At 50.0% G+C, this 25,597-nt stretch overlaps 1 protein-coding gene across 1 annotated transcript in view; it reads left to right on the forward strand.

The window, feature by feature from the left end:
- LRRC38 (leucine rich repeat containing 38) overlaps positions 1 to 25,597 on the forward strand; it is a gene marked incomplete at its 5' end in the record, with an annotated part of 49,499 nt that continues 23,902 nt past the window's right edge. The window contains one exon of the mRNA XM_014586514.1: positions 1 to 589. Within this exon, the coding sequence (XP_014442000.1) occupies positions 1 to 589 (589 nt within the window). The remainder of the gene's footprint in view (positions 590 to 25,597) is intronic.

Below are 25,597 nucleotides of genomic sequence, written 5' to 3' on the forward strand. Positions count from 1 at the left end.
GGGCTCTGCCTCCTGCTGCTGCTCCGGCCGGGCCACGCGTGCCCGGCGGGCTGCGCCTGCACCGACCCGCACACGGTGGACTGCCGCGACCGCGGGCTACCCAGCGTGCCCGACCCCTTCCCCCTGGACGTGCGCAAGCTGCTGGTGGCCGGCAACCGCATCCAGCAGATTCCCGAGGACTTCTTCATCTTCTACGGCGACCTGGTCTACCTGGACTTCAGGAACAACTCTCTGCGCTCGCTGGAGGAGGGCACGTTCAGCGGCTCGGCCAAGCTCGCCTTCCTTGACCTCAGCTACAATAACCTGACCCAGCTGGGCGCCGGCGCCTTCCGCTCGGCCGGGAGGCTGGTCAAACTGAGCCTGGCCAACAACAACCTGGCGGGCGTGCACGAGGCTGCCTTCGAGACCCTGGAGTCGCTGCAGGTGCTGGAGCTCAACGACAACAACCTGCGCAGCCTCAGCGTGGCCGCCCTGGCCGCGCTGCCGGCGCTGCGCACTCTGCGCCTGGACGGGAACCCCTGGCTTTGCGACTGTGACTTCGCCCACCTCTTCTCCTGGATCCAGGAGAACGCATCCAAACTGCCCAGAGGTGAGCCAGGACTGGGGGCTGGGGATGCGAGAGGGAGGAAGCAGGAAAGGTCCAGGATGGTCCCAAGTCTCAGGTTAGCCTGGAAAGGGAGGAGGGTCATAAGTAACAGCCCTGGCTGAGAGGGGCTTCCCAACCCTGGAAAGTGCCCAGCCCGGACGTTTCCTGCATCTCCGCTGGGGGAGATATTCATCTGGAATTCTTTGAAGTTTCTGGGCTCTGAGGATGGGCTTCTTCAGGTTTCCAACAGCACACTTTTCCAACTCAGGGACCTGTCAATTCTAGGAGTCACCCGAGGAGGGATCATCTCACTGGGCTTGGGCCCTAGAGCTGGTGGCGGTGTCATTATGAGCCCCCTCCTCAGGGAAAGGGTCCGGTAGTATAGGAAAGAGTACCATTCCCGATGTCCTGGTCATCGGGGAGCCCGCGGTCATAAGGACTCTCTCCAGCAACCTCTGGAGCCTCGGCTGGGCTGTCAGTGCCTCAGCTCATTCGCTCTTCCCTCCCAAGGGGGCGAGGACAGACAGCAGCGCACTGAGAGCCAGTGGTACAGCTACGATGTCTAGTTCTGTAGCTTTTATTATTTTTTTTGTCAAGCCACCGGGTGGGAGACTTGAACCACACAGTTGGTCCTGTGAGATCCAGCTGCCTTAACCACCATGCCACCCACGGGCCCTAGTTCTGTGACTTTTTAGCCCCAATGTGAAAAAGTTAAACAAAACTGTTGTGGGCTGGTGCCACTTTTGCTTTCTGGGTCCACCTTCCATTGATGGCCTAGACAGACATACCCACTTGGCAGATGGGGACACAAGGGCACAAAGAGTAAAGGGGCCCCAGGAAGGAAGAACAGCAGGGGGGAGAAGGAGGGCACCCCTGCATCCACAGGGATGAGCACTGGGACAGGCTGCAGGTGAATGTCACAAACCTCTGAGCCCCTGTGCCCACAGTGACCTCTCAGCTAGACCCTGCCCCCCGTCTGGCCCCCTGGGTTTGGGCAGAGTTGGAACCAGAGCTGTGAGGCACGGGTCAGAACAGGCAGTGCGCATGCAGAGGTGGGTGCGGAGCTCTTGCCTTCCTTTCACTGGGAGCTCAAGGAAGCCGCCTCCCTGTGTAGTTCACGCTTTGTCCTGTGCCGTCCCAGGCACACACCCCGTACATCGGTGGTCACTCCTCAGCACACGGCTCCTGAGTGGCCCTTCAGCAGGGGCTGTCTCTACCATGTGAGTTATTCCTAAAATGACCTGGCCTGCAAGGCGCCCTCACCCACCTGCCTGGCTCCCAGACCTCCCTACCGGAGGACCCTATCCTGATGGAGACAGGAGTGTCCAGGGGACACGCTCGCTGTGGGAGGATGCATCGGGGTTCTGATTTCCCCTGCCTTGCTTTTTGGTTGGGCTGGTATAACTGGTCCTGTCGTCTCCCAGATGAGGGCGGGGCGCTGTGCAATCAGGAGCTGCGGGTGTTTCTGTTGAAGTTCAGTGGCTATGACCTTGAATGGCCCACTTTCCCTGAATGAGCCTCCGTTTCCTCATCTCCAGAGTACTTGAGTTGACCTCTGAGATCTCCACGCAGCCTGGAGTTGGGGGTCTGATGACACAGGTTTGAGTCCTGGCTTCCAATCTGGGTATCTCTGGGTAGTCACTTGACTTGTTTGAGCATTGCCTTCCTCGCGCGTGAAATCGGGACACGGCGGTGCTGCGCAGTTCATCTCACCGGAGGGCTGTCAGGACCAGACCGAGGCAATGTGGGTCAAAGCAAAGAGTGGTATGAGTGTGAAGCAGTGCTCTTCCCGCTCCATGACGTAAGGGGGAAAACAGACACCCAGTGACTGTGTGAGGCTGGGGGAGGGCTGGGCCGGTTCCAAGCAAGGGCCAGTGTCCAAGCCCCAGGGACAGGTCAAGGGCTGGAGCAAGGCTGGTCCCGTTCAGTAGGGAGAGGGCAGAGGCAGTTCAAGGGCACCTCCTGGGTGCAGTGCCAAGAGCATCTCTGTCCCCTGCAACTGCCCAGGTTGTGTGGCCAGTTTGTGTCCCCCAAACTGAACCAGTGAGAGGGTGGGTGGTGGAGGAATTAGCATGGGCCTTGGCATGAGAGACCTGAGTTCAGATCTGCACTCAGGCTTCTCATCCTGGGCAAGACCCTAAGCCTCAGTTTCCCTGCCTCTAAATTCAGAATGTGGTAACAGCACCCTCTACTCCATGGGCTGTGAGGCTGAGGCAAGATCAGCTAGTAAAGAGCTCAGTGCCGCTTAGCATGGAGCAGCTGCTCAGCACAGACCAGCAGCCCCTGCCCTGCTCCTCCTGCATTTCTGCTGCAGCTTATACTTTTCACGGAGGGAGCCAAGAGCCCAGCTGGCACTGAGCTGCTCAACTTCAAATCCTGCCCCTACTTTGCACTGGGGTACAGAGTACCCCAGTTTCCTGCTCTGTAAGTGGGGATAGAGTGGGCCAGCAGGTGATGTGGAGGTTAGGGTGCTGGATCCCACATGATCAACTGTGTGGTTCAAGTCCTAGATTCAGCAGCTTGAAAACCACACCGGATACACGTGCATGCATGCCCAAAATCCTGAGAGGAGAGAGGGGATTGCAGAGTGGCCATCACCCTTGGGGGTGCTTTCTCACTTTCCCTCTCTCTTTCTGTCCCTCTTTGGTGAGTGCAGTGCATGTGCTCTGTAGCAAAAAACTAAACTAAACTAAACTAAAAAACAAACAAAAAAATGGAGATGGCATAGTACTCCCCTCCTGGGGTTGTTGGGAGGACTAAAACAGTATTATTTATGGCATACTTAGAACAGTATCTGGGGGACCAGCAGTTGGTGCAATGGCTATGTCGCTGGACTCCCATGTAGTCCACCACGGTTTGAGTCCCGGACCCAGTGGCTTAAACTCAACGCTGGGTGCGTGTGCGTGCGTGCCCAAGATCCCGAGAGGAGAATGGAGGAGAAGGGATTGCGGCATGGCCATTCCCCCTAGGGGGTGATTTCTCGCTTTCTGTCTCTGTCTGTCTTTCTAGCAAGTGCACGCACCCTATAGCAAAAACCTCTCCAAAAAAACAAACCAACAACAACAACAAAAAAAAACAAAAAAACACAGAGCATCTGGCACACAGTAAGTCCTATACAAGAAGTCCTCAAAAAAGTCATTAAAGGGACAAGCAGTTAGCGTAATGGTTATATCGCTGGACTCCCACGTAGTCGACCACGGTTTACGTCCCAGACCTGGTGCCTTAAAACTCACGCTGGGCGCGTGTACATGCGTGCCCAAGATCCTGAGAGGAGAATGGAGGAGAAGGGATTACGGCGTGGCCATCCCCCCTGGGGGGTGATTTCTTGCTCTCTGTCTCTCTCTCTCTGGCGAGTGCACACGCCCTATAGCAAAAAAAAAAACAAAAAAAAAAAACAAAAAACACCTCTCAAACAAAAAGTTATTAGAAAAGGTATGCTATGAAACACTGCATGAATTTTCATTTTTTTGCACTGGAATAGACCCGCACTTTTATTCTTTTTTATGAACTGTTGAAGTCCCCTTGTAAGACTTAGAGCTGCTGATATTTCTTTTCCAAATTTAATTATTTGTTTCTCCCATGAGAGACACAGAGAGACAGGGAGCAGACACTCACAGCAGGCTCCCCATGCTGTGATCTGTCCCCGTGCTAGCTGGCCCGGACCGTGGGCACTCAAGGACATGCCCGGGGTACACAGGAAGATCCCAGGCTTTGAACCCAGGACCTTTACCACGTGGCTCCAGCTGTGGCCCACCACCTGGCCCAGTGCTGTCGTCACTAGCTGTTTCTACTGTAAGCCCCGAGAGGAGATATGAAGAACTTACCCAGGAGCACACAGAGTTAGAAAAGCAGAGCTGAAAGACGCACTGAGCCTCCTGGCTCCAGCCCCCCTGCCACACTGACCCCCACTTCCTGCCCAAGAGAACTGGGTCCTGTCTGGGCACAAGTTCCAGGGCTTTCTAGGCATTGCTCTCTCTCCTGGGGAGGGGGGATTTGGAAGGAAAGAGCGCAGAGGATCCTGTCCAGGCTGCCTTTCTCTTGCTTCCCCTGCCCCCTCCTCCCCAGAGAAGCAGGACGCAGCCCAGAGCTTTCTCCCGGTGACCTTGACTCATTCTGACAGTTGCAAAAATGCGTTGTCTGCCAGGTGAGCCTCCCCTTGTGGCTGACGCTCTGACAGGGAGCACTCAGGCAGGGCACACGGTGGAGGGCAGGAAGCAAATACCATCAGGGCCCCCTGGTCCCTCTTCAAGGGCGGGGCGTGATGTCTGGGGACTGAAGAGCAACTGCCCTGCCAGAGGGAAGAAGGCAAGGGGATGCCAGAAGTCCCAGCAGCCAGTTAACAACAACAACAACAACAACAAAGCAAAGCAGAAAGACACAACAAACAAAAAGGATACCTGATCAATGACGAATTTCAGATAAATGACAAATACTATTTTAGTTTACACATGTTCCATGCAATATTCAGGACATCGTTATACAAAAAAAGTGTGTTGCTGTTCTGAGATTCAGAATTCACTGGGAGTCCGGGATTAATATTTTACTGGGCAAGCCTACCACCTTGCCGTAGGAGCACACGACACTTCGCAGTTCACAAGCCGTCTCTACTAATACGAAAGCTGCGCCCGGCAGGTACGGTTACCCACAACATACCCAGCTAGAAACACAGGAGGTACAGAGGAGGGACGTGGTTTGGACACGGTCACGTAGTTAGTGGCTGAGATGAGCTTACACTGAAGTGTCCAACAACCCTGCACCTGTTCTTTCTAGTAGGCGTCTAAACCTGCACCTCACCCCTCCCTACCCCCAACCTCCATGTCTCTAGGCAGTTTGGGACAGTGTGCGGCCGAGGAGACAGTGATGGTCTCTTCTCTTAGATAGAAGGGACTACAGACCGGAAGTCAGAGACCTTAGAAGTTGCTCAGGTGACTGGCCAGCACAGAGGAGAGAGGATGGGAACAGCCTGGAGGAGAAGCAAGGACCCTTCTTATGGATGCAGCAATTAAAAAAAAAATGTATATATATAAAAATATGTATGTATATATATATATATATATGTATACATATATATGTATGTATGTATGTATGTATACACACACACAGTAGGGTGTGTGCATTTGCCAAAGACACAGAGAGAGAGAGATTGCTTCCTGGGGGGATGGTCATGCTGCAGTCCCTTCTCCTCCATTCTCCTTGGGATTTGGGGCACGCACACACATGCACCTGGGGCCAGGACTCAAACCGTTTAGTCAGCCATGTGGGGGTCCAGTGCCTTAACCACCATACCACTGGCTGGCCTAAGATGTGGAGCTCTTTAAAGCCTGTCACACTGTCACATCGTCTTCCCTTTACGGCAGCCCAAGGACATGGGCAGAGAATGGAGACAAGATGGGAGCAGGATGGTGTCCCTCAGAGCATCTGGGAAGTGCCTGTGTGAGCATCCCAGGGGGAGCTTGTTTGAAATGCAGGTTCCTTGGGGCTGGTGGGTGGTGTGGTGGTTAAGGCACTGGACTCCCACCTGGCCAACCAGGGTTTGAGTCCTGGACCTGGCAGCTTGCTTTCTCATTCTCCCTCTCTCTGTCTCTCTATGGTCAAATTGAATAATAATAATAAATATGAATAAATACTTTTAAAAAATGAAATGCAGGTTCCTGAGCTCCCAACCTCTAGAATGAGTGTTTGGGGGTGAGGCCTGGAGACCTGCATTTTTTAAAAAGAATTATTTTATCTCACTCTATTTATTTTAACTTGACCAGAGAGGGACAGAGCAAGAGCAAGAGTGAGAGAGAGAAAGTGAGAAAGCAAGTCACCAGATCTGGGATTCAACCCACAGTCTACTATATGGGAGTCCAGCGCCCTTAACCACCATGCCACCTGCTGGCTTAGGACCTACATTTTAACAAGCCCACCTCCTTCCTGGATTTTCTGTGCACTCTAAAACTTGAGAACTGCAGCTACAGTGGGAAGGGCCTGTGTCTGAGTCTGTGACTCAGAGAAGGGACTGCAGCATGGTCATCCCCTCTGGGGGATTTCTTACTGCTCTCCTCTCTGGTATGCATCCTAAGGCAAAAAAAAAAAAAAGGAAAAAGGAAAAGATCACCCTCTCCATAAAAAGTGTCCTCACTGCTCCTCTAGGCTGTCTCCATCTCTCCCTTCTGCCCTGGCCAATCACCAGAGTGGTTTCCAAGGTCTCTGCCTTCCTGTCTGGAGCCCTTTCTACCTAAAGAGAGATCATTGCTGTCTCCTTGGCTACACCCCATCCCAAACTGCCTGGAGGTAGGCGGGAAAGGTGGTGCAGGTTCCCAAGCCTGCTAGGAAGAGCAGGTGTGGAGTTGGACACTCTCCAGCTGCGTGGCCTGCTGTGAGTCACCTGTTATCTGTGCCCTGGATTTTCCTTTTCTTTCTTTTTTCTTAGGATTTATTTATTTATTTATTTATTTATTTATTTATTTATTTATTATTTTCCAGTTTGATCAGAGAGAGACAGAGAAAGAGAGAGAGAGAGAGAGGAAAAGTGAGAAAGCAAACCACCAGGTCTGGGACTCAAACCATGGTTGGCCATGTGGAAGTCCAGCGCCTTTAACCACGCCACCTGCCAGCTCCTGGATTTTTCTTTTGTAAACAAAGGAGGGCAGGTAGGGGACTGGAAGGCTCCTTCTAAGTCTAAAATTAAGGGAAGGGAATATTGTCCACATTTTACAGGTTGGGAAGTGCAGATGCAGGGACACCAGCTGCCCTCATAGACCCCTCTGCCGGCATTCAGGGGACTGTGGCTTCTCTGCAGTGAGGAGAGGCCCAAGCACTGAGACAAACTGGGCCCCTGGGCTCATGGCTGAGATGTTGGTGCAGTGGTGAAGGACTGTCCACATGCTGTCCCCAGTCTTGGTCCTGGTGCCACTAGGAGAAAAGGCCACTGGCTTTGAGAAACAAGCTAGTGGGCTCAGAGCCGTCTGCCTTGGCTTTGGAGGAGCACAGAGCAGGCGGCACACCCACCACGCCTGAGAGTGTACCCAGAAAAGGCACATGCAGGCGTCCAGGCGGGAGGTGCAATTTGCCAAAGCACCCTCTTGCTCCTCGCTTTCCAGCCATGTCCACGGTGGCCTGCGGGTCAGAGCCCACAGTATGAGGACACTGATTTTGCCACCCCACGGCCTTGACACCCAGAGGTGTGGGGAGAGAAGGGAGGAGAAAGGAGATGATAGGGCAGAATTAAACAGGGCCACGTGTCATGCCTCGGGTCTGCCAGCCCTGGCTCCTGGGTGGGGACAGCCCCCTGGAGAAGGGTCACTAAATAGTGCCTGGAGAGTCTGAACGTTTGGAGCCTGGGGACTATAGGCAGGGACTTTTCTTGGAAGGGGTGTCATGGAGGTGGGGTGCCCACCAAGTTGCGTCACTCGCCCTACCTGTTTGCCAGCCCTGACTCTGGGCTCCCTGGGGGGCTGCCCTCCTCCTCCCAGTGCCTCTACTGCTCTTTAGTACTGGTAGACACCGGGGTCGGGGTGGGCTGGTCAGGTGAGCAGGGACTTCCTGTCGTAGTGATGACATAACTAGTGTTTCAGCCAGAGTCAGAGGAGTCAATGCTTACTAAAGGTCCCACTGCCCCTTCCTCCCAGATGACTCTATTCCTTTTCCTTCTTTAGAAAATTAAAAGCAGGTGGGGCCAGTAGGTTGTATGGTAGCTAAAGCACTGAAATCCCACATGTTCAATGGTAGTTCGAGTCTCAGACCTGGTGACTTGAAAATCACACCAGGTATGTGTGCATGCCTGCCCCAAATCCCAGGAGAATAGAGAAAAAAGGGATGGCAGAATGGCCATCTCCTCCAGGGGGTGATTTCCTGCTTTCCCTCTCACTGTCTCTGTCTCTCTCCAGTGAGTTGCACGCACCCTATGGCAAAAAAAAACCCTAGAATTAAATAAATAAAAATGTAAAAATAAAAGTTTATTTTATTGATTATAGAAGCAATAGGCTCCTGTTACTATACTGGAGAAACGTAGATACCTGTCATGCAGAAAAGCCACCCAGCAGCCCATCACTTTGTCTATATCATTCTGGTTTCGTTATTTGTTTTTCTTTTTGAGAGATTTTTGTTATAGGGTCCAACAACATAACCATTATGCTGTTCGCTGGTTCCTCTGGTTTTATTCTTATGCTATAAATACATAAATTGATACTGTACTGTACATTTTCATACTGTTTTCTCATACTGAGTTGTGAGGATTTTTTATTATTTCAGTTTTTTTTTTAATTTAACTTTTTGGTTTTTTTTGGAGAGGTTTTTGCTACAGGGCCCGTGCACTTGCCAGAAAGACAGAGAGAGACAGAGAGACAGAAAGTGAGAACTCACCCCCTGGGGGGATGGCCACACCACAATCCCTTCTCCTCCATCCTCTTCTCAGGATCTTAGGCACATACCTACACACCCTGGGCGTGAGTTTAAGCCACCGGGTCCGGTACTCGAACCACGATCGACTACATTGGTGTCTAGCTACATAGCCATTACACTAACTGCTGGTCCCAAATTTAACTTTTAATAGCCATGAGAACAGGTCATTTTATAGATATATTTTTTACAAAGAATTATTTAATTAAATTTATTATTATTATTTTTTAATTTGCTATAGAGGATGTGTGCCCACCAGAGAGACGAGAGAGAGAGAAAGAGAGAGAGAAAGTGAGAAAACAAGCCACCAGGTTTGGAACTCAAACTGTGGTTGGCCATCTGGGAAGCCAGTACCTTAACCACCATACCATCTCCGGCCCCCACTTTACAGATATATTGATTGAACCTGCCTCCTGCTATTAGCCAAGTGGGCCATTTTCTTTGTTGTTTGTATATAAATAATGCTGAGGGGACCAGCAGTTGGCGTAATGGCTATGTCGCTGGACTCCCATGTAGTCAACCACGGTTCGAGTCCCAGACCCGGTGGCTTAAACTCACGCCAGGTGCGTGTGCATGCATGCCCAGGATCCCGAGAGGAGAATGGAGAAGGGATTGCAGCATGGTCATGCCCCCTGGGGGGAGATTTCTTGCTTTCTATCTCTCTGTTTCTCTTTGTGGCAAGTGCACACACCCTATAACTTCTCAAATAATAATAATAATAATAATAATAATAATAATAATGGTGAGCTGTACATCCTCATACACAAACCTCATAAGGTTTGTGGAAACTTTTGGTTATTTCTTCAGGATGGGGATCTTTGAAGTGGAGATATGGGGTTAATGGGTTGTGGGGTTATTTTAAATCTGGATACATTTCTGCCTGTAGTGCTGACACCATTAGCAAGAGAGAGTCTGGCTCTCACCACACCTTTGCCAACTGTGTGTGTGTGTGCGTGTGTGTGTTTAAGAATTATTTATTTTATTTTATTTATTAGTACTGTTTTTTAATTTGACCAGCAAAAGAGAGCGAGGGAGAGAAAGAGAGTGAGAAAGCAAGCTGCCAGATTCGGGATGCAAACCGTGGTGGGCCATGTGGGAGTCCAGCGCCTCACACCACGCCACCTGCTGCCCCCCATGTGTTGTTATTTTTTTTAATGTTTTGAATTTGATAAGCAAAACAATGATGTTTTATTGCTTTTTATTTTTTAGAGAATGCAGGGTTTTTTTAAAGTTTATTTTGTCCATAGAGAGATATTGAGACTGAGAAACAGAGAGACAGGTATTTTTCAGAGGGTCTTTATTTCACGATCGACCCCCATTCTCAGCCAGTTCAGGTCACACACAGGCATACACATGTGTGTCCCCCCCCACCCCATGGTCAGGGAGGCCCCAGGACACGAACCCAAGACTTTCCCAAGTGGGTTCAGTTGTGTTACTGATGTGCCACTACCAGGCCCCTTCTTACTGCTTTAATTTGCATGATGTGCCCGATCCGGGCATTTGTGTGTGTTTATATACCTTAGACAATCATGTTCTGGACAGAGGTTGAGTGAGGTCTCAGTTGCTTTTGTAAGTGGCCTGTCTCCTGCCTTGACAGGTCTGTACATGTCCCATGTGCCTCAGGCTACAGCACTTTTAACTTGTCTCTTAATTAGAGTTGAGTCACTGGAGTGTCACCTTTCTTACATTACCAGTGTCCAAGGGCCAGGTGTCAGCTTCGCGGGCACTGTGGTCCAGAGTTCCCGTGGAGCCAGCTGCAAACATGACCTGAGGCAACCTCCCGGTGAGCCCTGCCTCTGCGCTCCCTGGAGAGCCCCCGCAGAGTCAGCTTCTCTGGTCCCAAACACTGGATTTTTCCGAAAATGTTGCACACATCCCGTCACTGTCAATTAACTCAAAGGATGCCTCGTTGCCGAACAACACGGGACAGTGGACAGCAGCCCCAGGGGACACAGCTGGGGATTTGCTTCCGAGAGCAGTGTCACCTTTAGCTGCAGCTGACGCAGATACCCAAAGGGTTGGGCCCTTTCGGCCATGTGGCCATCATTTCTTGCTGTCCCAGGGCCTCGCGCTCTCCCATGTTGTTTGGAGCAATGAGGTACGTGGCCTGCCTTCCCGGGCTTGGGCTCCGGTGGCCATGCGAGAGCAGCAGGACCTCCACCGCACGGCGGTCATGGCGAGTACCTGGGATGGGTGTGTTCACAGGTTCATGAGTCACGTCATGTCCTGAACACGGCCTGTGTGAGAACACAGCCTCGTGTGCTACTTTCAGTCCTGGGAGACACGCTGAGCAGGTGTGCCCAGGTCCGTGCCCTGTGCCTGGGTCTGTCCCATGCATTATCTGTTCTGGGGTCCCTGGCTTTTCTTCATCCCACCTCAACTTCTTTGCCTTCCAGATTCACACTTAGCCCTCAGGGCTCCCTGGGTTGGGACCCTGTCCTGCATGACTTTCTCAGATCCTGTCCTGACTCTGTGACTACTGCTTGACATGGCAGGTCATGTGTCTGGCCCTTTTCAAGGACATAGGACATGTCTTGTACCTCCCTGAATCTCCAGGCCTAGTCCAATAGATGGCATGTTTGGAAACCTTCTGATGGCTTCCATCGCATTCAGAAGAAACCCTGCTCCCTCCCACTGTCCCCAAACCCTGCCGCTCATTTCTCCTCCCTCCCTACCCTGCCTGCCCCTGCCACCAGCCTTCTTCTGTCCCTGGAGCACCACAAATACCAATGTCCACCTAGGCTCCCCTGGTGGACACCTTCCTAGATCTTCAAACGGCTGTGTCTTTCTCCTCACCAGATTGCCAATCAAGTGTCACCTCCTCAGAGAAGCCTTCTCTGACCACCCCACCAAAATATCCCCCCCTGACCTCACCACTCTTTATCGTATGGTAGTATTTACATCACAACACTCACTGAGGCTGATGTTGTCTAGTCCACTAATCTTGTCACACTTGAGCTGTGAGCTCCGAGGTCAGCACGCTTACCCTGCTGGGGTCCCAGCACCTGGGTCATGCCAGCACAGAAGGGCTGCAGTGGACTGTGGGAGTGGGTGAACGGTGCATGCACACCGCTGAGGCCAGGGAGGACAGGCTGAGGCCTCTGGTCTTTGCTTTCATCCTCTCTAGATGTTCCCTCTCCATGTCTGGGCAACAAAGTCTATCCAGTTGCCTTTCAGCAAGCAGACGCCAGAACTTGATTTGTCTGGCTTTCTTTCCAGGGTCTGTGTGATCCTGGTCAAATCCCAGACCTCCCTGAGCCTGTGGTCTCTGCTCTGAAGGAGGGAGCCGGCTGCTCCTCCCCTGTCTGCCAGCGTAGGGCTGGTGAGGCTGCTGGAGTGCTGTTACTCTCTCCTTTCAAAGCCCGGGAGGGTGGCTGGTGGAGAAAGCTCAGGACACAGAGGCCATGCATCTTGGCTTAACCCTGATTGAAATGGATGCCTTCGCTTGTCAATTCACAGAAACAGAACCCAACTTTGTCAGCCACAGCAAAGAGCAGGTTTCCTGTAAGGGTGCAGGGTATCCCCAGTGCCTCTGGTCCTCCACAGTCAAGCCCCTGGGAATCCCAGTGGTGAGGCCACAGAGGACACAACTCCTTTCTTTCTCACCCTCACCTTCATCTCTGCTTGTCACAATCGTTGTTATTCTTCACCCCATATACAGATGGCCTTCCCACCCACATGCGACCCCCATGAGACAACGTGTGTTTTATTTTCTTGTTTTTCTTTAAAGAATTTTGCCATAGGGTGTGTGCACTCGCTGGAGAGAGACAGAGAGAGAAAGAGAAATAACCTTCTGGGAGAGGAATTTCACTGCAGTCCCTTCTCCTCTATTCTCCTCTTGGGATTTCGGGCACACGTGCACATGTGCCTGGTGTATTTTTCAAGCAGCAAGGTCTTCCCCATTCCAGAGGGCAGTTGTGGGGCCGGCAGGTGGCGTGGTGGTTAAGGTGCTGGCTCCCACATGGCTGAGGTTCAAGTCCTGGAACAGGAGGCTTGCTTTTTCACTTTCCTTCTCTCTTTCTGATGAATATGTGTGCCCTGTAGCAAATTAGAAAATGATAATAATAAATACAATTAAAGAAATAATTCTAAAATCAGAGAGAGCCGCTGAGGCCAGTGAAATTGTGTTCCCTTGATCCCAATTCCTAGGTCCCAATTCACAGGTCCCTGGAGGAAGCTCTGTCTGTCTCCATGTGGAAAGTATCCCACTTGGTCCAGCCAGCTTGGAAGAAGGGTGGGGTGACATTGCACAGGAGAGAAAATGGGCCTCAGGTAGAGTTTAGAGAGCAGCCCAGAGGGCATGGGGTGGGGCCCTCCAGGTGGTCATGACCATGGCTGTGTGCCCAGTGAACCATCTGATGGGCAGAAACAACTCTCCTGTTGTTCCCGGACCCCAGGGTCCCCTTGGTCAAATGCAAGTGATGATATCTGCCCCTTGACCTCAAGTGACGTCATAGGAAGAAGCACCAAGTGTGTTTTTCTCCACCACTGCACATAGAAGCTATTATTATTTTTCTTCCGTGCCAACCATAGCAATGTGGATGGACAGACCAGGCGTGCACACAGGCTTACTGATCGCACTGAGTTTAGGAATTGCCTGTCAAAGCCCAGACGTCTGTGATGCACGTGGACAGGGCTGGATGTGACACACAGCCCCCCAGCGCTCTCAGCCAGCCCCTGCACTGCAGAGCCTGCCAGGCAAGGCATCCCCTGTCATCCCATCTCCATCCTCCCGGCTGCTTTTGTGATAAATGTCAAGGACAGGGAGAGAGCTACGGGCCACTCAGGATTAAGGGACAGCTCTTCAGAGACCAGCCCACAGCAAATTGCCAAGCACCGTGCTCCCAATCCCAGCTCTAGCATTAGCTCCAGGGAGACCTGACAGCCACATCACCTCCCCCAGACTCAGTCTTGTCTTTCAGAAGTGTGACCCAAATGCCCCTGGGGCCAGCTGGGTGCAGTTAGTGTGGGACGCAGCAGGAGGAACCCGCAGAGAATGGGACACATGAAAAGCAGCACAGAGACTGAGCTGGCTCAATCCTCCCAAACAGGCACCGACCACCAGTTCTCGCCCCCGGGCTAGATGACTACAAAAACACCTTCTAGCTCTGATTATAGCAGACACCATGCCCTCCTGCATCAGCCTCCTCCAGGGCACAGAAGGAGCAAGTCTGGAAGGCCTCCCTGCACCCCTGCTTCCAGCAGAGGTTCCCACGCAAGGGTCCTCCTACCCCTGGAACTCTTTAAAATCAGGAGGTGCAAGAGTTCTTCATATGCACCGAACAGCAACAGGGCATGCGGGAGACGGACACACCATCCAGGTCACAGGAACTGCTTGCTCTAACGTTCACTCATGTGGGTGAGAGTCGAAGGAGGTAGTGAGGTAGTGAGGGCCAGCCGCGCCCTCGTAAGTGGAAAAGCCATGTCATAAGTGGACTTTAGTATCGTACATCATAGCTTAGCCTGGCCTACCTTAAATGTGCCCAGAACACTTACAATGGTTTACAGTTGGGTGAAATGATCGAACACAAAGCCCTCTTTATAATAAAGTGTTGAGTATCTCCTGTAATTTATGAACTACTGTACTCAAAGTAAAAGCAGAAGTATCCCAGGGGTACCCCAAAATGCAGTTTCTGTAGAATGTGTGTTGCTTTCACACTGTCGTGAACACAACAGATCCCAAACTGAGTCATCACAAGTCAGGGACTGTTTCTCCATATTCGCTGAATGCATGAATGACTCGGTGGGTGAGTGCTTAGCCCAGGCAAAGGGAAAATGAGCAGAGGGGAGCAGAACTCCAAAACCATCCCCCTTGCTTGGAGAACCCCATATAGTAAATGAATTCTTTTCCAAGTGCTAGTGAGGCGAGGGTTAGCCGGGGATAAATACGGCACAGCAGAAGGAAGGGCGTGTTCCTTGTCACGCAGCCATGACACTGTAGAATCTCAGGCGTGTGATGCTTCTGTGGGGAAGGTCTTGAGGGAAGATTAAACTGCTGAAAGGCAGGACCCCAAGGCCCTGTTGAAACACAGCTCGTAAGCAGTTACCTGGGCTCCTGTCTATTAGAATATGCCAGATTCTCTGTATTTGGAAGGTAAGGCTGTACTGTGGGGAAATCGACATCCAACTTTCCACAGTGGAGAATGGGGAGAGCTTAGTGCCCGCCTCCGCTGTCTGAGAGCGATTGGCACCTCCAGGGAAGCTGATTTTCATACATTGTAGGTAGGGACATCTAGCTGGGAGGGCTCTGAGAGCAGACGGCCTCAAGAGATGACGCGGTTGCTGTCACTGGGGGCATTCAAGCAGAGGCCAAAGGACTCTCAGTAGTGCTGCAGGGAGCCTCAGGCATGGGGTGAAATTGCTGCCCAGAGAACTCCAGTCGTTGGCTGCTTTTGGGGGTTCCTATCCTGGTTCTGCTGACTGAAGGAGCAGGTCTTAAAGGAGGGTCCAGTGTGCTGGTAATCCAGGGACCGCATTCACCTTGATGCCCAGAGCAATAGCCCCTCCCCTCCAGCACCTCTCTGTACCTAAATAGAGAAAGTCTTTAAGCCGTGCAGCTGGGAAGGAAATACCACACTCTGAGCCTCCTGCGTCTCAGGTCTCACTCTGCTCACGCCTTGTCAGAAACCAGATCACCCGCCAGCAACCAGAATCGGTTTCTAAATGTGTATCATGAACGTCCAGTTCGTGCCCAGCTCCCCTTGAGCCAGGACAGTGACCTTCTGGGGCTCTCCCTGTGAGCCCCTGAGACCTGGGCTTCCAGCACATCCGGGCTGTCCCACTGTGTATGCCACCAGGCTCATTCATTCATTCACGAAAATGTCACCCTTCTGCTCCATGCTCCAGAGACTGGCTCCAGGACCCATGCCACTGGCCAGTCAGCAGCCTCTTCTCTCCCATATCTGGAGCGCTCGGTGAGCGGCTCTGCTGCTGAACCTGCCTAGGAGCAGAAACCAAAGGTGACTTGGACATATTAGCAGAAAGCAGAGCGGATGAAACACTGCCGAAAGGCACCTCAACACCAGGTGCTCGGGACATAGTGGCGAGTCAGCTCTTTAGGAGAAAACCTTCGAGAGAACTCAGGAAAACTTAGACTATAGTCTGAACTCCCCATCTTCATTTTAAGATGCCGTGGCTCGGGAACCAGCAGTTAGCGTAATGGCTATGTCGCTGGACTCCCACGTAGTCGACCACGGTTCGCGTCCTGGACCTGGTGTCTTAAAACTCACGCCGGGTGTGTGTGCGTGCGTGCCCAAGATCCCGAGAGGAGAATGGAGGAGAAGGGATTGTGGCGTGACCATCCCCCCTGGGGGGTGATTTCTCACTTTCTGTCTCTATATCTCTCTCTCTGTCTGTCTGGCGAGTGCACACGTCCTATAGCAAAAAAACCTCTCAAAAAAAAAAAAAAAAAAAAAAGATGCCGTGGCTCTGAGAGACCAAGTGACTTGACCAAAGCCACAGAGCAGACTAGTGAAAAGCTGAGACGAGAGCCAAGCCCTCTCCCCCCCACCCCGATCGCAGTCCAGCAGTGTCCTCCCCTGCGGCCTCCCGTCATTATGGTAAGATATAGCACGGGGCTGAGAGCACGGGCTTTGGGTTTAGATCTACTTCCAAGCCAGCTCCTTTAGTTCTAGCTCTGTGAGCTTGGGTAGTTCGCTTACCTCCCTGTGCTTTAGTTTTCTCATGTTTAAAACATGAACAGCACTATTGATAGTCTATTGTGAGGGTTGAAGAAATGATCCTTGTAACAAGGGTTTAGCACGGTGCCTGAGACACAGAAAGCGTGGAGTGTGTGCTACATTATCATTATCCAGGCAGTAAATCAATCAACACCATTGCCACACAAAAGACCCCATGCAGAGGTTCCCTCCGTGCCACAGCTGTGTCCATGCAATCTTGCTGAAGATGCACAGGGTCAAGAGTGGGGACACGTGGATGCTGGACTCTGCCCTGACTCACCGTGAGGTCTTGGGAGATGTGTGAGTTTCCTGTAGCTGCTGCAACAAATTACCATAAATTTGGGACTTTTAAATGACACAAATCTGGGAACCAGCAGGTGGTATGGTGGTTAAGGCGCTGGACACACCCACATGGCCGACCATGGTTCAAGTCCTAGACCGGGTGGCTTGCTTTCTCGCTTTCCCTCTCTCTTTCTCTGTGTCTCCCTCTGGTCAAATTAAAATAAATGAATGAAATAAAATAAAATTAAATAATTATTTTTTAAAAAATGACACAAATCTACTGTACTGCAGGTCAGGTGTCCAGAATGGGTCTCTCAGGCCAACCTCAAATCTATCTGTGTCCTTTGACCTCTTCTAGCTCCTAGAGACGGCCACATTCCTCCTCCCACCCGCCGTGTCACTGTGCCCTCTCTTTCCATCGTCCCGTCTCCTTCTCTAACTCTGACCCTCCTGCCTCCTTCTAAGGACCCTTGTGATCCTCACCCACCCTCCAGCATAATTGACGATCATCTCTCCATCTCAGGAGCCTTAATTTAATCACACCACAAAGCCCTTTTGCTGGATAAGGTAACATATTCACAGAGTACGAGGGATTAGGATGTGGACAACATTTGGAGGAGGGGGGTCTTCATTCTGTCAACCACAGAAAGGTAACCTCACTTCTCCTGTTTCCCCCTCCAGCCCATGGAAGCAGGGGGTTAGAGGTGGCCAGGCCCCACAGGCTTGTTTCCCATGAGCCCCTGGGCCCTAGCCCTTCCCTGTGGTCACTTCCCAGCAATACCAGATCTCTGGCCCCAGTGACGCCACTTGTCACAGGGCTGGGACCTATTGAAAGCCACCAGGTGTGGGTGTCTGCCGTCAGAATCCTGGCTCTACCCTTGGCCCCGCCGCTGAACCAATCACAACTATAACAGAGCAGCTTGGTTTCCGAGCCGGTAGAGACATCGGCATTGCTTTTGTTGTAGTCGTCTCTGAGCTCCTTGGGCACAGAGAGCACTTTATGGACTGGAGAAGATGCTGGCACTCATAGGAAGGTGGCCCTGGAATGGCTGTCACATGCAGCAAGGTGGAGGGTCCCCCAGGGAACTGCAGAGAGTGGCAGTGAGCGAGAAGGACTGGGTGAGGGGAGAAGGGAAAGCAGCACCGCCGAGCAGAGGCGTGTCCCATCTCTTATGATAACGCTGATGGCGAAATCTACCTCGTGCTGACTCGTCTGCAGTTTGGGATCTCCCGGTCTGGAATGTGATGAGCATTAGCACAGCTGGGTTTGTCCTGGGTGGCTACGGGAAGAATTTATAGTTTCAGAGCTGGGCAATTGTATGCTTTTTAAAATGTTCTTTTAAGAATGAAATTTTTCTTCATTAAATCAAAATGTAACACAATATTTAGTACGTATATACAGTGGAACATTAAACATTCCAAAAAAGGAAGAGAATTCTTTTTACCTTTTTTTTTTTTTGAAAGAGGTTTTTGCCATAGGGCAGGTACACTCACCAGAAAGAAAGAAAGACAGACAGTGACAGGGAAAGTGAGAAATCCCTTTTCCATTTTCCTCCTGGGATTTTGGGTATGCACGCACACACACCCAGTGTGATTTTCAACCCACCAGGTCCAGTACTCAAACTGCGGTCAGCCATGTGGGAGTCCAGTGACATAACTGCTATGCCATATGCTGGACCCGGGGAGGGAACTGTAATACATGCTGCAACATGGATGAACTTTGAGGACATTATGCAAAATGAAATAAGTCAGACACAAAGGGATAAGCATGATATTATTCCACTTACATGAAGTACCTAGAGCGGTCAGAATTGGGGACTAAAAAGCCGAATAATGAGAGCCAGCCAGTGGCATGGTAATTAAAGCACCTAGATCCCACATAAGAACTCCATGGTCAAATTCCAGACCCAACAGCTTGAAAAACATGCCAGGCACGTGTGTGTGCATGTCCAAAGTCCCAAGAGAAGAATGGAAGAGAAGGAATTACAATGTGGCCAGGCCCCCTGGGGAGTGCTTTCTGCTTTCTCTCTCTTTTCTGGCAAGCATATATACCTTATAGCAAATTAAAAAAAAAAAAAGAAAAGAAAAGAAAGAAAAGTAGAATAAAGGCTGTATGGCCAGGGAATGGAAAGTTAATGTTTAATAGGGACAGAGTTGAGACCAGCAGATATTTGAGGCCAACTAGTTCATAATAGTTATGTTGCTGAACTCCCACATGGCCAATTGCAGTTTGAGTCCTGGACCCGGAGGCTTGAAACTCACGCTAGGTGCTTGTGTATGTGTCCCTAAAATCCTGAGAGGAGAATGGAGGTGAAGGGATTTCAGCATGGCCATTCCCTCTGGGTGGGAAGGGATGATTTCTCACTTTCTGTCTCTCTCTCTGTCTCTCCAGTGAGCACATGTACTGTATAGCCAAAACAAAAACAAAAACAGAAACAAAGCAAAAACTGTATAGCCAAAACAAAACAAAAACAAAACAAAACTCTCTAAAAAAAAATAGGGACAGGGTTTTAGTTTGGAAAGATAGAGAAAGTTCTAGCTCTCTAAAAAAAAAATAGGGACAGAGTTTTAGTTTGGAAAGATAGAGAAAGTTCTAGAGACAGCCTGTGGTGATGGTTATACAACAATGTAAGAGTAATTTAAATGGTTATGGTTGTAAATTTTATGATATGCGCAGTTTACTATGATTGAAAACAAAATTTAACTTGATTAAAAATACCCATTCAAAAATCATAACATTGGTTCAAATCTCAGCTCTGATGGCTTGAAAAACATGCCAAGGGAGCTAGCAGATGGCATGGTGGTTGAGGTGCTGGACTCCCACATGGCTGACCACAGTTTGAGTCCTGGACCTGGCAGCTCGCTTTCTCACTTTCTCTCTCTCTCCTCTCCCTAGTGAGCACATGTACTCTGTAACAAATGTAAAAATAAAAAATGATGATCAATAAAATTAAATAAATAATTCTTTAAAAAAGAAAGAAAAACATGCCAGGTGCATGTGTGTGCACATCAAATCTTGACAGGATGGGGAAGTGGGGGACAAAAATTGTGGCATGACCATACCCCAATAAGGGTGCTTTCTCCCTCCCCCCATCTTGTGAACACACAAACCCTCTGGCAAGAAAAATCAAAAACAAAACTCATAATATCGATTTTCCCACATAAATACATACAACCATAATTTGCCAATATATAATAATTATATTAAGATACCCTGAAGCAGAATGCCTCATGCTTGGTGCAGTTGACATTTTAGGCCAACTGGTTCATCATGGGGACTATCCTGCACACTGTGGGATGTTCATCACAATCCTCATCGTCTACGCACTAGATACTAGAGGCACCCTGCTCCGTGTGACAACTAATAATCTCTCCAGAGATCTCCAAATGCCCCTTTATGGCAAATTCTTCCCAGTGGAGAACCACTGTACTCAAGAGTTGCTGAGGGGACCAGCGGCTGGCATGATGGTTAAGGTGCTGGACACTCCCACATGGTTGACCACGGTTTGAGTCTCAGACCTGGTGGATTGCTTTCTCACCTTCTCTCTCTCTCTCGTTCTCTCTCTCTCTCTATCTCTGGTCAAATTAAAAACTAAGGGAATGAATAAATCAAATTAATTTTTTTTTTAAAGAGTTGCTGAGGAAGAGGATTAAATGAGATGATGGTGGTGATGTACGTACCATAGTTCCCGACATACAGGAGTTTCACAGTATTGCTCTCTGTAGAATGCCACCTCAGCAGTACCATCAGAGTGGGCCCACTCATATACACAGCTCTCCTCATCCCAAGATGCTCACTTGGCATGTCTCTTCTTCTAGAAGGCCAGGGAGCCCACCATTAGAGAAGAACTTGGATACTGGGGTTTAGAAGAGCAGGTCCAGGGGTGGAGCCACAGCAGGGTGGAGCATCCAGAGACAGCGTGGAGCCCTGATATTGCCATAATGAGTTGTGGAGGGTCCCAGACTCATGGGCCATCCCTAAATGTCCTCACATAGGCATTTCAAAATGTTCTATCTAGAGATCAGCAGTTAGCGTAATGGCTATGTCGCTGGACTCCCACGTAGTCAACTGCGGTTTGCATTCCGGACCTGGTGACTTAAAAAACTCACGCCGGGCGCATGTGCTTGTGTGCCCAAGATCCCGAGAGGAGAACAGAAGAGAAGGGATTGTGGTGTGGTCATCCCCCCTGGGGGTTGTTTTCTCGCTTTCTGTCTCTATGTCTCTCTCTGTCTGGCGAGCACACGCATCCTATAGCAAAAACCTCTCCCAAAAAAATGTTCTATCTAACCAAGTCATAGATAATATGTAGACACATGCTAAGTGTCTTGGGTCATTCGGTGATCTCTGTAGCCAGTTTTGGATACTGCATGGGAGCTGCTAACTTCTGTTAGGCAGAAGATGAGGATGCTGATAAACATCCTGCAGCATTCAGGACAGCCCCATAAATAATTAGGTGGCCCCAAGTGACCTCTACTACTCAGCCCAGGACCCAACTCATAGTAAGTGTTCATTGTTGTGGACTGAGGTGGTGGTAGAAGTGAAGGTGGTATATGTGGAGGTGGTGGAGGTGGTGGACATGGAGGTGGTGGAAATGATAAGAGGTGAATGTGCTAGTAGTAGACACCATGGTGGTGGTAAATATAGCCAATGGTGGTGATGGAAAAAATGGAGGTGGTGGAAGTGGTGGATGTGGAGGAGGTGGATTAGGTGGTAAATATGGAGTTAGTGGATGTGGAGGTAGTGGAGGTGGAGATGGTGGAGGTAGAAGTGGTGGAGGTGGTAGACATGGAGGTGGTAGAGGTGGAGGTGGTGGACATGGAGGTAGGTAGATATGGTGGACATGGAGGTGGTGGACATGGAGGTGGTGAAGGTGGTAGAGGGGGTAGATATGGAGTTGGTGGAGGTGGTGGACATGGAGGTGTTGGACATGGAGGTGGTAGACTTGGAGGTGGTAGACTTGGAGGTGGTGAACATGGAGGTGGTGGAGGTGGAGGAGGTGGAGGTGATGGACATGGGGGCGTTGGAAGTCGAGGGGGTAGAGCATGGAGAGGTGGTGGAGATGGAGGTGGTGGAGGTGGTGGACATGGAGGTGTTGGACATGGAGGTGGTAGACTTGGAGGTGGTGAACATGGAGGTGGTGGAGGTGGAGGTGGTGGAGATGGAGGAGGTGGAGGTGATGGACATGGAGGTGTTGGACGTGGAGGTGGTAGATTTGGAGGTGGTGAACATGGAGGTGGTGGAGGTGGAGGTGGTGGAGGAGGTGGAGGTGGTGGACATGATAGCATTGGATGTGCTGGTAGTGGACACCATAGTGTGGTAGAAGCAGCAATGGTAGTGATGGTCAGGATGACAGCAGTGATGGCGACGTTAGTGGTGGTAGTGGAAACTCATTCCTGCCTTTACCAAGAATAAATATTTTAGACCTCTGTGATCATTCTCTGTTCTTTTCTTACCAGGGGTAGTTCAGGTGAGGAAAGGCACAATGGGAGGCCAATTGATTTTCCATGTTTGTGTGAGTGAGAGTCAAGCTGGAGTGCAGGATGCCCACACAAGTGACCCCTTAGTACAGGACCCACATCATGGTACTGTCTTCCTACAGGACATGCTCTGTGGAGCCAGGATGAGCCCTTGACCTGATGCTGCTGATGCAACTTCTTAGTAAAATCAGCTTATTAATCAGACACGGTGTCTGCCAGTGGAGGCAGGGAGAGTAGGGGAATTTTCCCCTGTGCATCAGTCATTATTTAATGAAATGATGGTGGAGACCAAAGGTTAGCACTATAAGAAATTAGAGCTTGTGTCCCTGGCCCCCTAGTCGCACAGAAGCAGGAATAAGAGCAAGCCCTGCAGTGGCTTCAGGGATGCCTCCTTACACGGTATTCATACTCCATGGCATGAAACAGCTGTAGCAGTGGCCAATGCACATGCAGCTTCTCCAGATGCTCAAAGAGAATTCAGAGTCTGGTGCCTACAAAGTGCACTCAGCCAGGAATCAGGAGCCTGGGTTCTGGTCCAGACTCTATATGACCTTAGACAAATTACCTTACTTCTCTGGGCCTCCTATCTGTGAAATAAAGTAGAGAGGTAGGGAGGAAGGGAGACTCACAGACATCAAATGTGCTTTCAGAGCTAACCCTCATGATGCCATGAAATCGGAAGGTGTTGGCCAAAAGTCTGGCTATGGGTACAAAAGGCCAAAACACTGTTTCTCTTTCCTGGGCCTTTGGAATTCTGGGAGGCTGCAGGAAGGGCTAGGAAGCTGTTTCACAGCACACACTACCCCTCAAGGGCAAAGCAAAAGAGGAGAATGATTGATAATGGTGAGCTTTTGCCAAGAGCAATGAGAACCATGCCCAGTGGTCCCTGGAGAACTTTCTAGGATGGCCCTTCCTCCAGGGTGTGGAAGGGAAAGCCCACCTTCCCTGAGAGCTATAACTCCAGCTGCGGGTTGGGTGGACTAGATCAACCATACTCCCTCCCCAGGCCCTCCTTGTCTCTAAGGCCTCTGGTACCTTGGGGAGACATGAAAAGCCTGTGTCTCAGATCTTGGGCAAGCCATTCACAGGACAAATCCCATGGCCAATGAGTACACAGCATAGTGTTCAGCTCTACTGGTATGCAGAAATGAAAATTAAATAGTCAGTATACTCTTTTGTGGCCCATTAGATGACAAAGATGAAAGATGTCAAAATCCATTGTAGTACTGAAGTCAAGGGCTCCCATTCCATCCCCAGTTTATGGGAATGTCTCTTAGGGAAATAATTATAAAGGTATGCCAGGATGGTCATAGTAGCATTGCTTCCAGTAAGAAAGAATGATGTTTCCATTATGGTTCTCCAACAGAGTGGCAGAGTGTATTTCTCCTTGGTGGACTCATGTACATATATATACAGAGGGAAAAAAAAATCTAAAAAAGCATAAACCAATGTGTCAACCATGCATTCATTTGTTCTTTTTTTTTTTTTTTTGAGAGGTTTTTGCCATAAGGTGCGTGCGCTCCCCAGAAAGATAGAGAGACAGAGAGACAGAAAGCAAGAAATCACCCCCCAGGGGGGTGGTCACACCGCAATCCCTTCTCCTCCATTCTCCTCTCAGGATCTTGGGCACACACCACGCACACACACCCGGCGTGTTTTAAGCCACTGGGTCCAGGACTCGAACCATGGTCGACTACATGGAAGTCCAGCAACATAGCCATTACACTAACTCTTGGTCCCTATTTATTGGTTCTTCTATTCCCCTTCTTTTTTGTTTATTTGCTGACTCAGTGTATATGCCTAATACATGGAATTAAGAAAACAATGATATATATATCGACAGAAAGTGCTTACCAGAACCTGTAGTTGATCTGAATTAGGCTGTTCCCCAGAGGCTGGAAGAGGAGAAAGGCCCCAGGAGGACCTCTGGCTGTGGGCCTGTTTCTTGGCAAGGGGCTGGTCCAGCGTGAGAGATCAATCTCAATCTACCATCCACTGTGTCGTCATCTATTTCTGGAGAATGGCAGCTCTTCACCCTCTCCAGGAGGGAAAAGCTCAGGAGTCAGCTGCTAGGGCAAAGTTACATATGCAACACTTGTAGGATATTGAGCTACATCTCCCAGAGAGCCATATCCAAGTCCTAACCCATGGAAACTGTGAATGTGACCTCCTTCGGAAAAAAGAGTCTTTGCAGATGTGATTAACTTAAGGATCCAGAGATGAGAGTGTTGTAGTCAAATCAGCAAGAAATAAGAGGACATAGAGTCATAGAAAAATTATCGGAGTTTTATTGCCAGCAGCGACGGGAGAACTCATGTCCTCAAAGACCCTGCAGCCCTGAGTGAAAGGAGAGGGGTGCTTATAAAGGCAAAAATCAAGATCATTTCTGGGTTGATGCAGCGATTACAATGGAAAATGAGGAGGGGGTCGAGAGCAAAGGGAGGTGCGTTTCTATGCGAAAGCAGTTACAGAAGCCAGATCAAGCAGGTTAATGTTTTATTTTCTTTTTCTTTTTTTTTTTCTTTTTTTTTTTTGGAGAGATTTTCACTATAGGGCACGTGCGCTCGCCAGACAGACAGAGAGCACATTCAGTGCTGGAAAGCTAACTGTCTTCAGAGCATGCTGGGAGAGGTCTCTTCTCCCAGGAAAGAGAGGGAGGATGAGAAGCCGAAGGACTTGTATTACATATGCAACACTTGTAGGGTATTGAGCTACATCTCCCAGAGAGCCATGACCAAGTCCTAACCCCTGGAAACTGTGAATGTGACCTCCTTCGGAAAAAAGAGTCTTTGCAGATGTGATTAACTTAAGGATCCAGAGATGAGAGTGTTGTAGTCAAATCAGCAAGAAATAAGAGGACATAGAGTCATAGAAAAATTATCGGAGTTTTATTGCCAGCAGCGACGGGAGAACTCATGTCCTCAAAGACCCTGCAGCCCTGAGTGAAAGGAGAGGGGTGCTTATAAAGGCAAAAATCAAGATCATTTCTGGGTTGATGCAGCGATTACAATGGAAAATGAGGAGGGGGTCGAGAGCAAAGGGAGGTGCGTTTCTATGCGAAAGCAGTTACAGAAGCCAGATCAAGCAGGTTAATGTTTTATTTTCTTTTTCTTTTTTTTTTTCTTTTTTTTTTTTGGAGAGATTTTCACTATAGGGCACGTGCGCTCGCCAGACAGACAGAGAGCGACAT

Source organism: Tupaia chinensis, unplaced genomic scaffold (genome assembly GCF_000334495.1).
Source record: "Tupaia chinensis unplaced genomic scaffold, TupChi_1.0 Scaffold000146_1, whole genome shotgun sequence".
In the NCBI taxonomy this organism is placed as follows: Eukaryota; Metazoa; Chordata; class Mammalia; order Scandentia; family Tupaiidae; genus Tupaia; species Tupaia belangeri.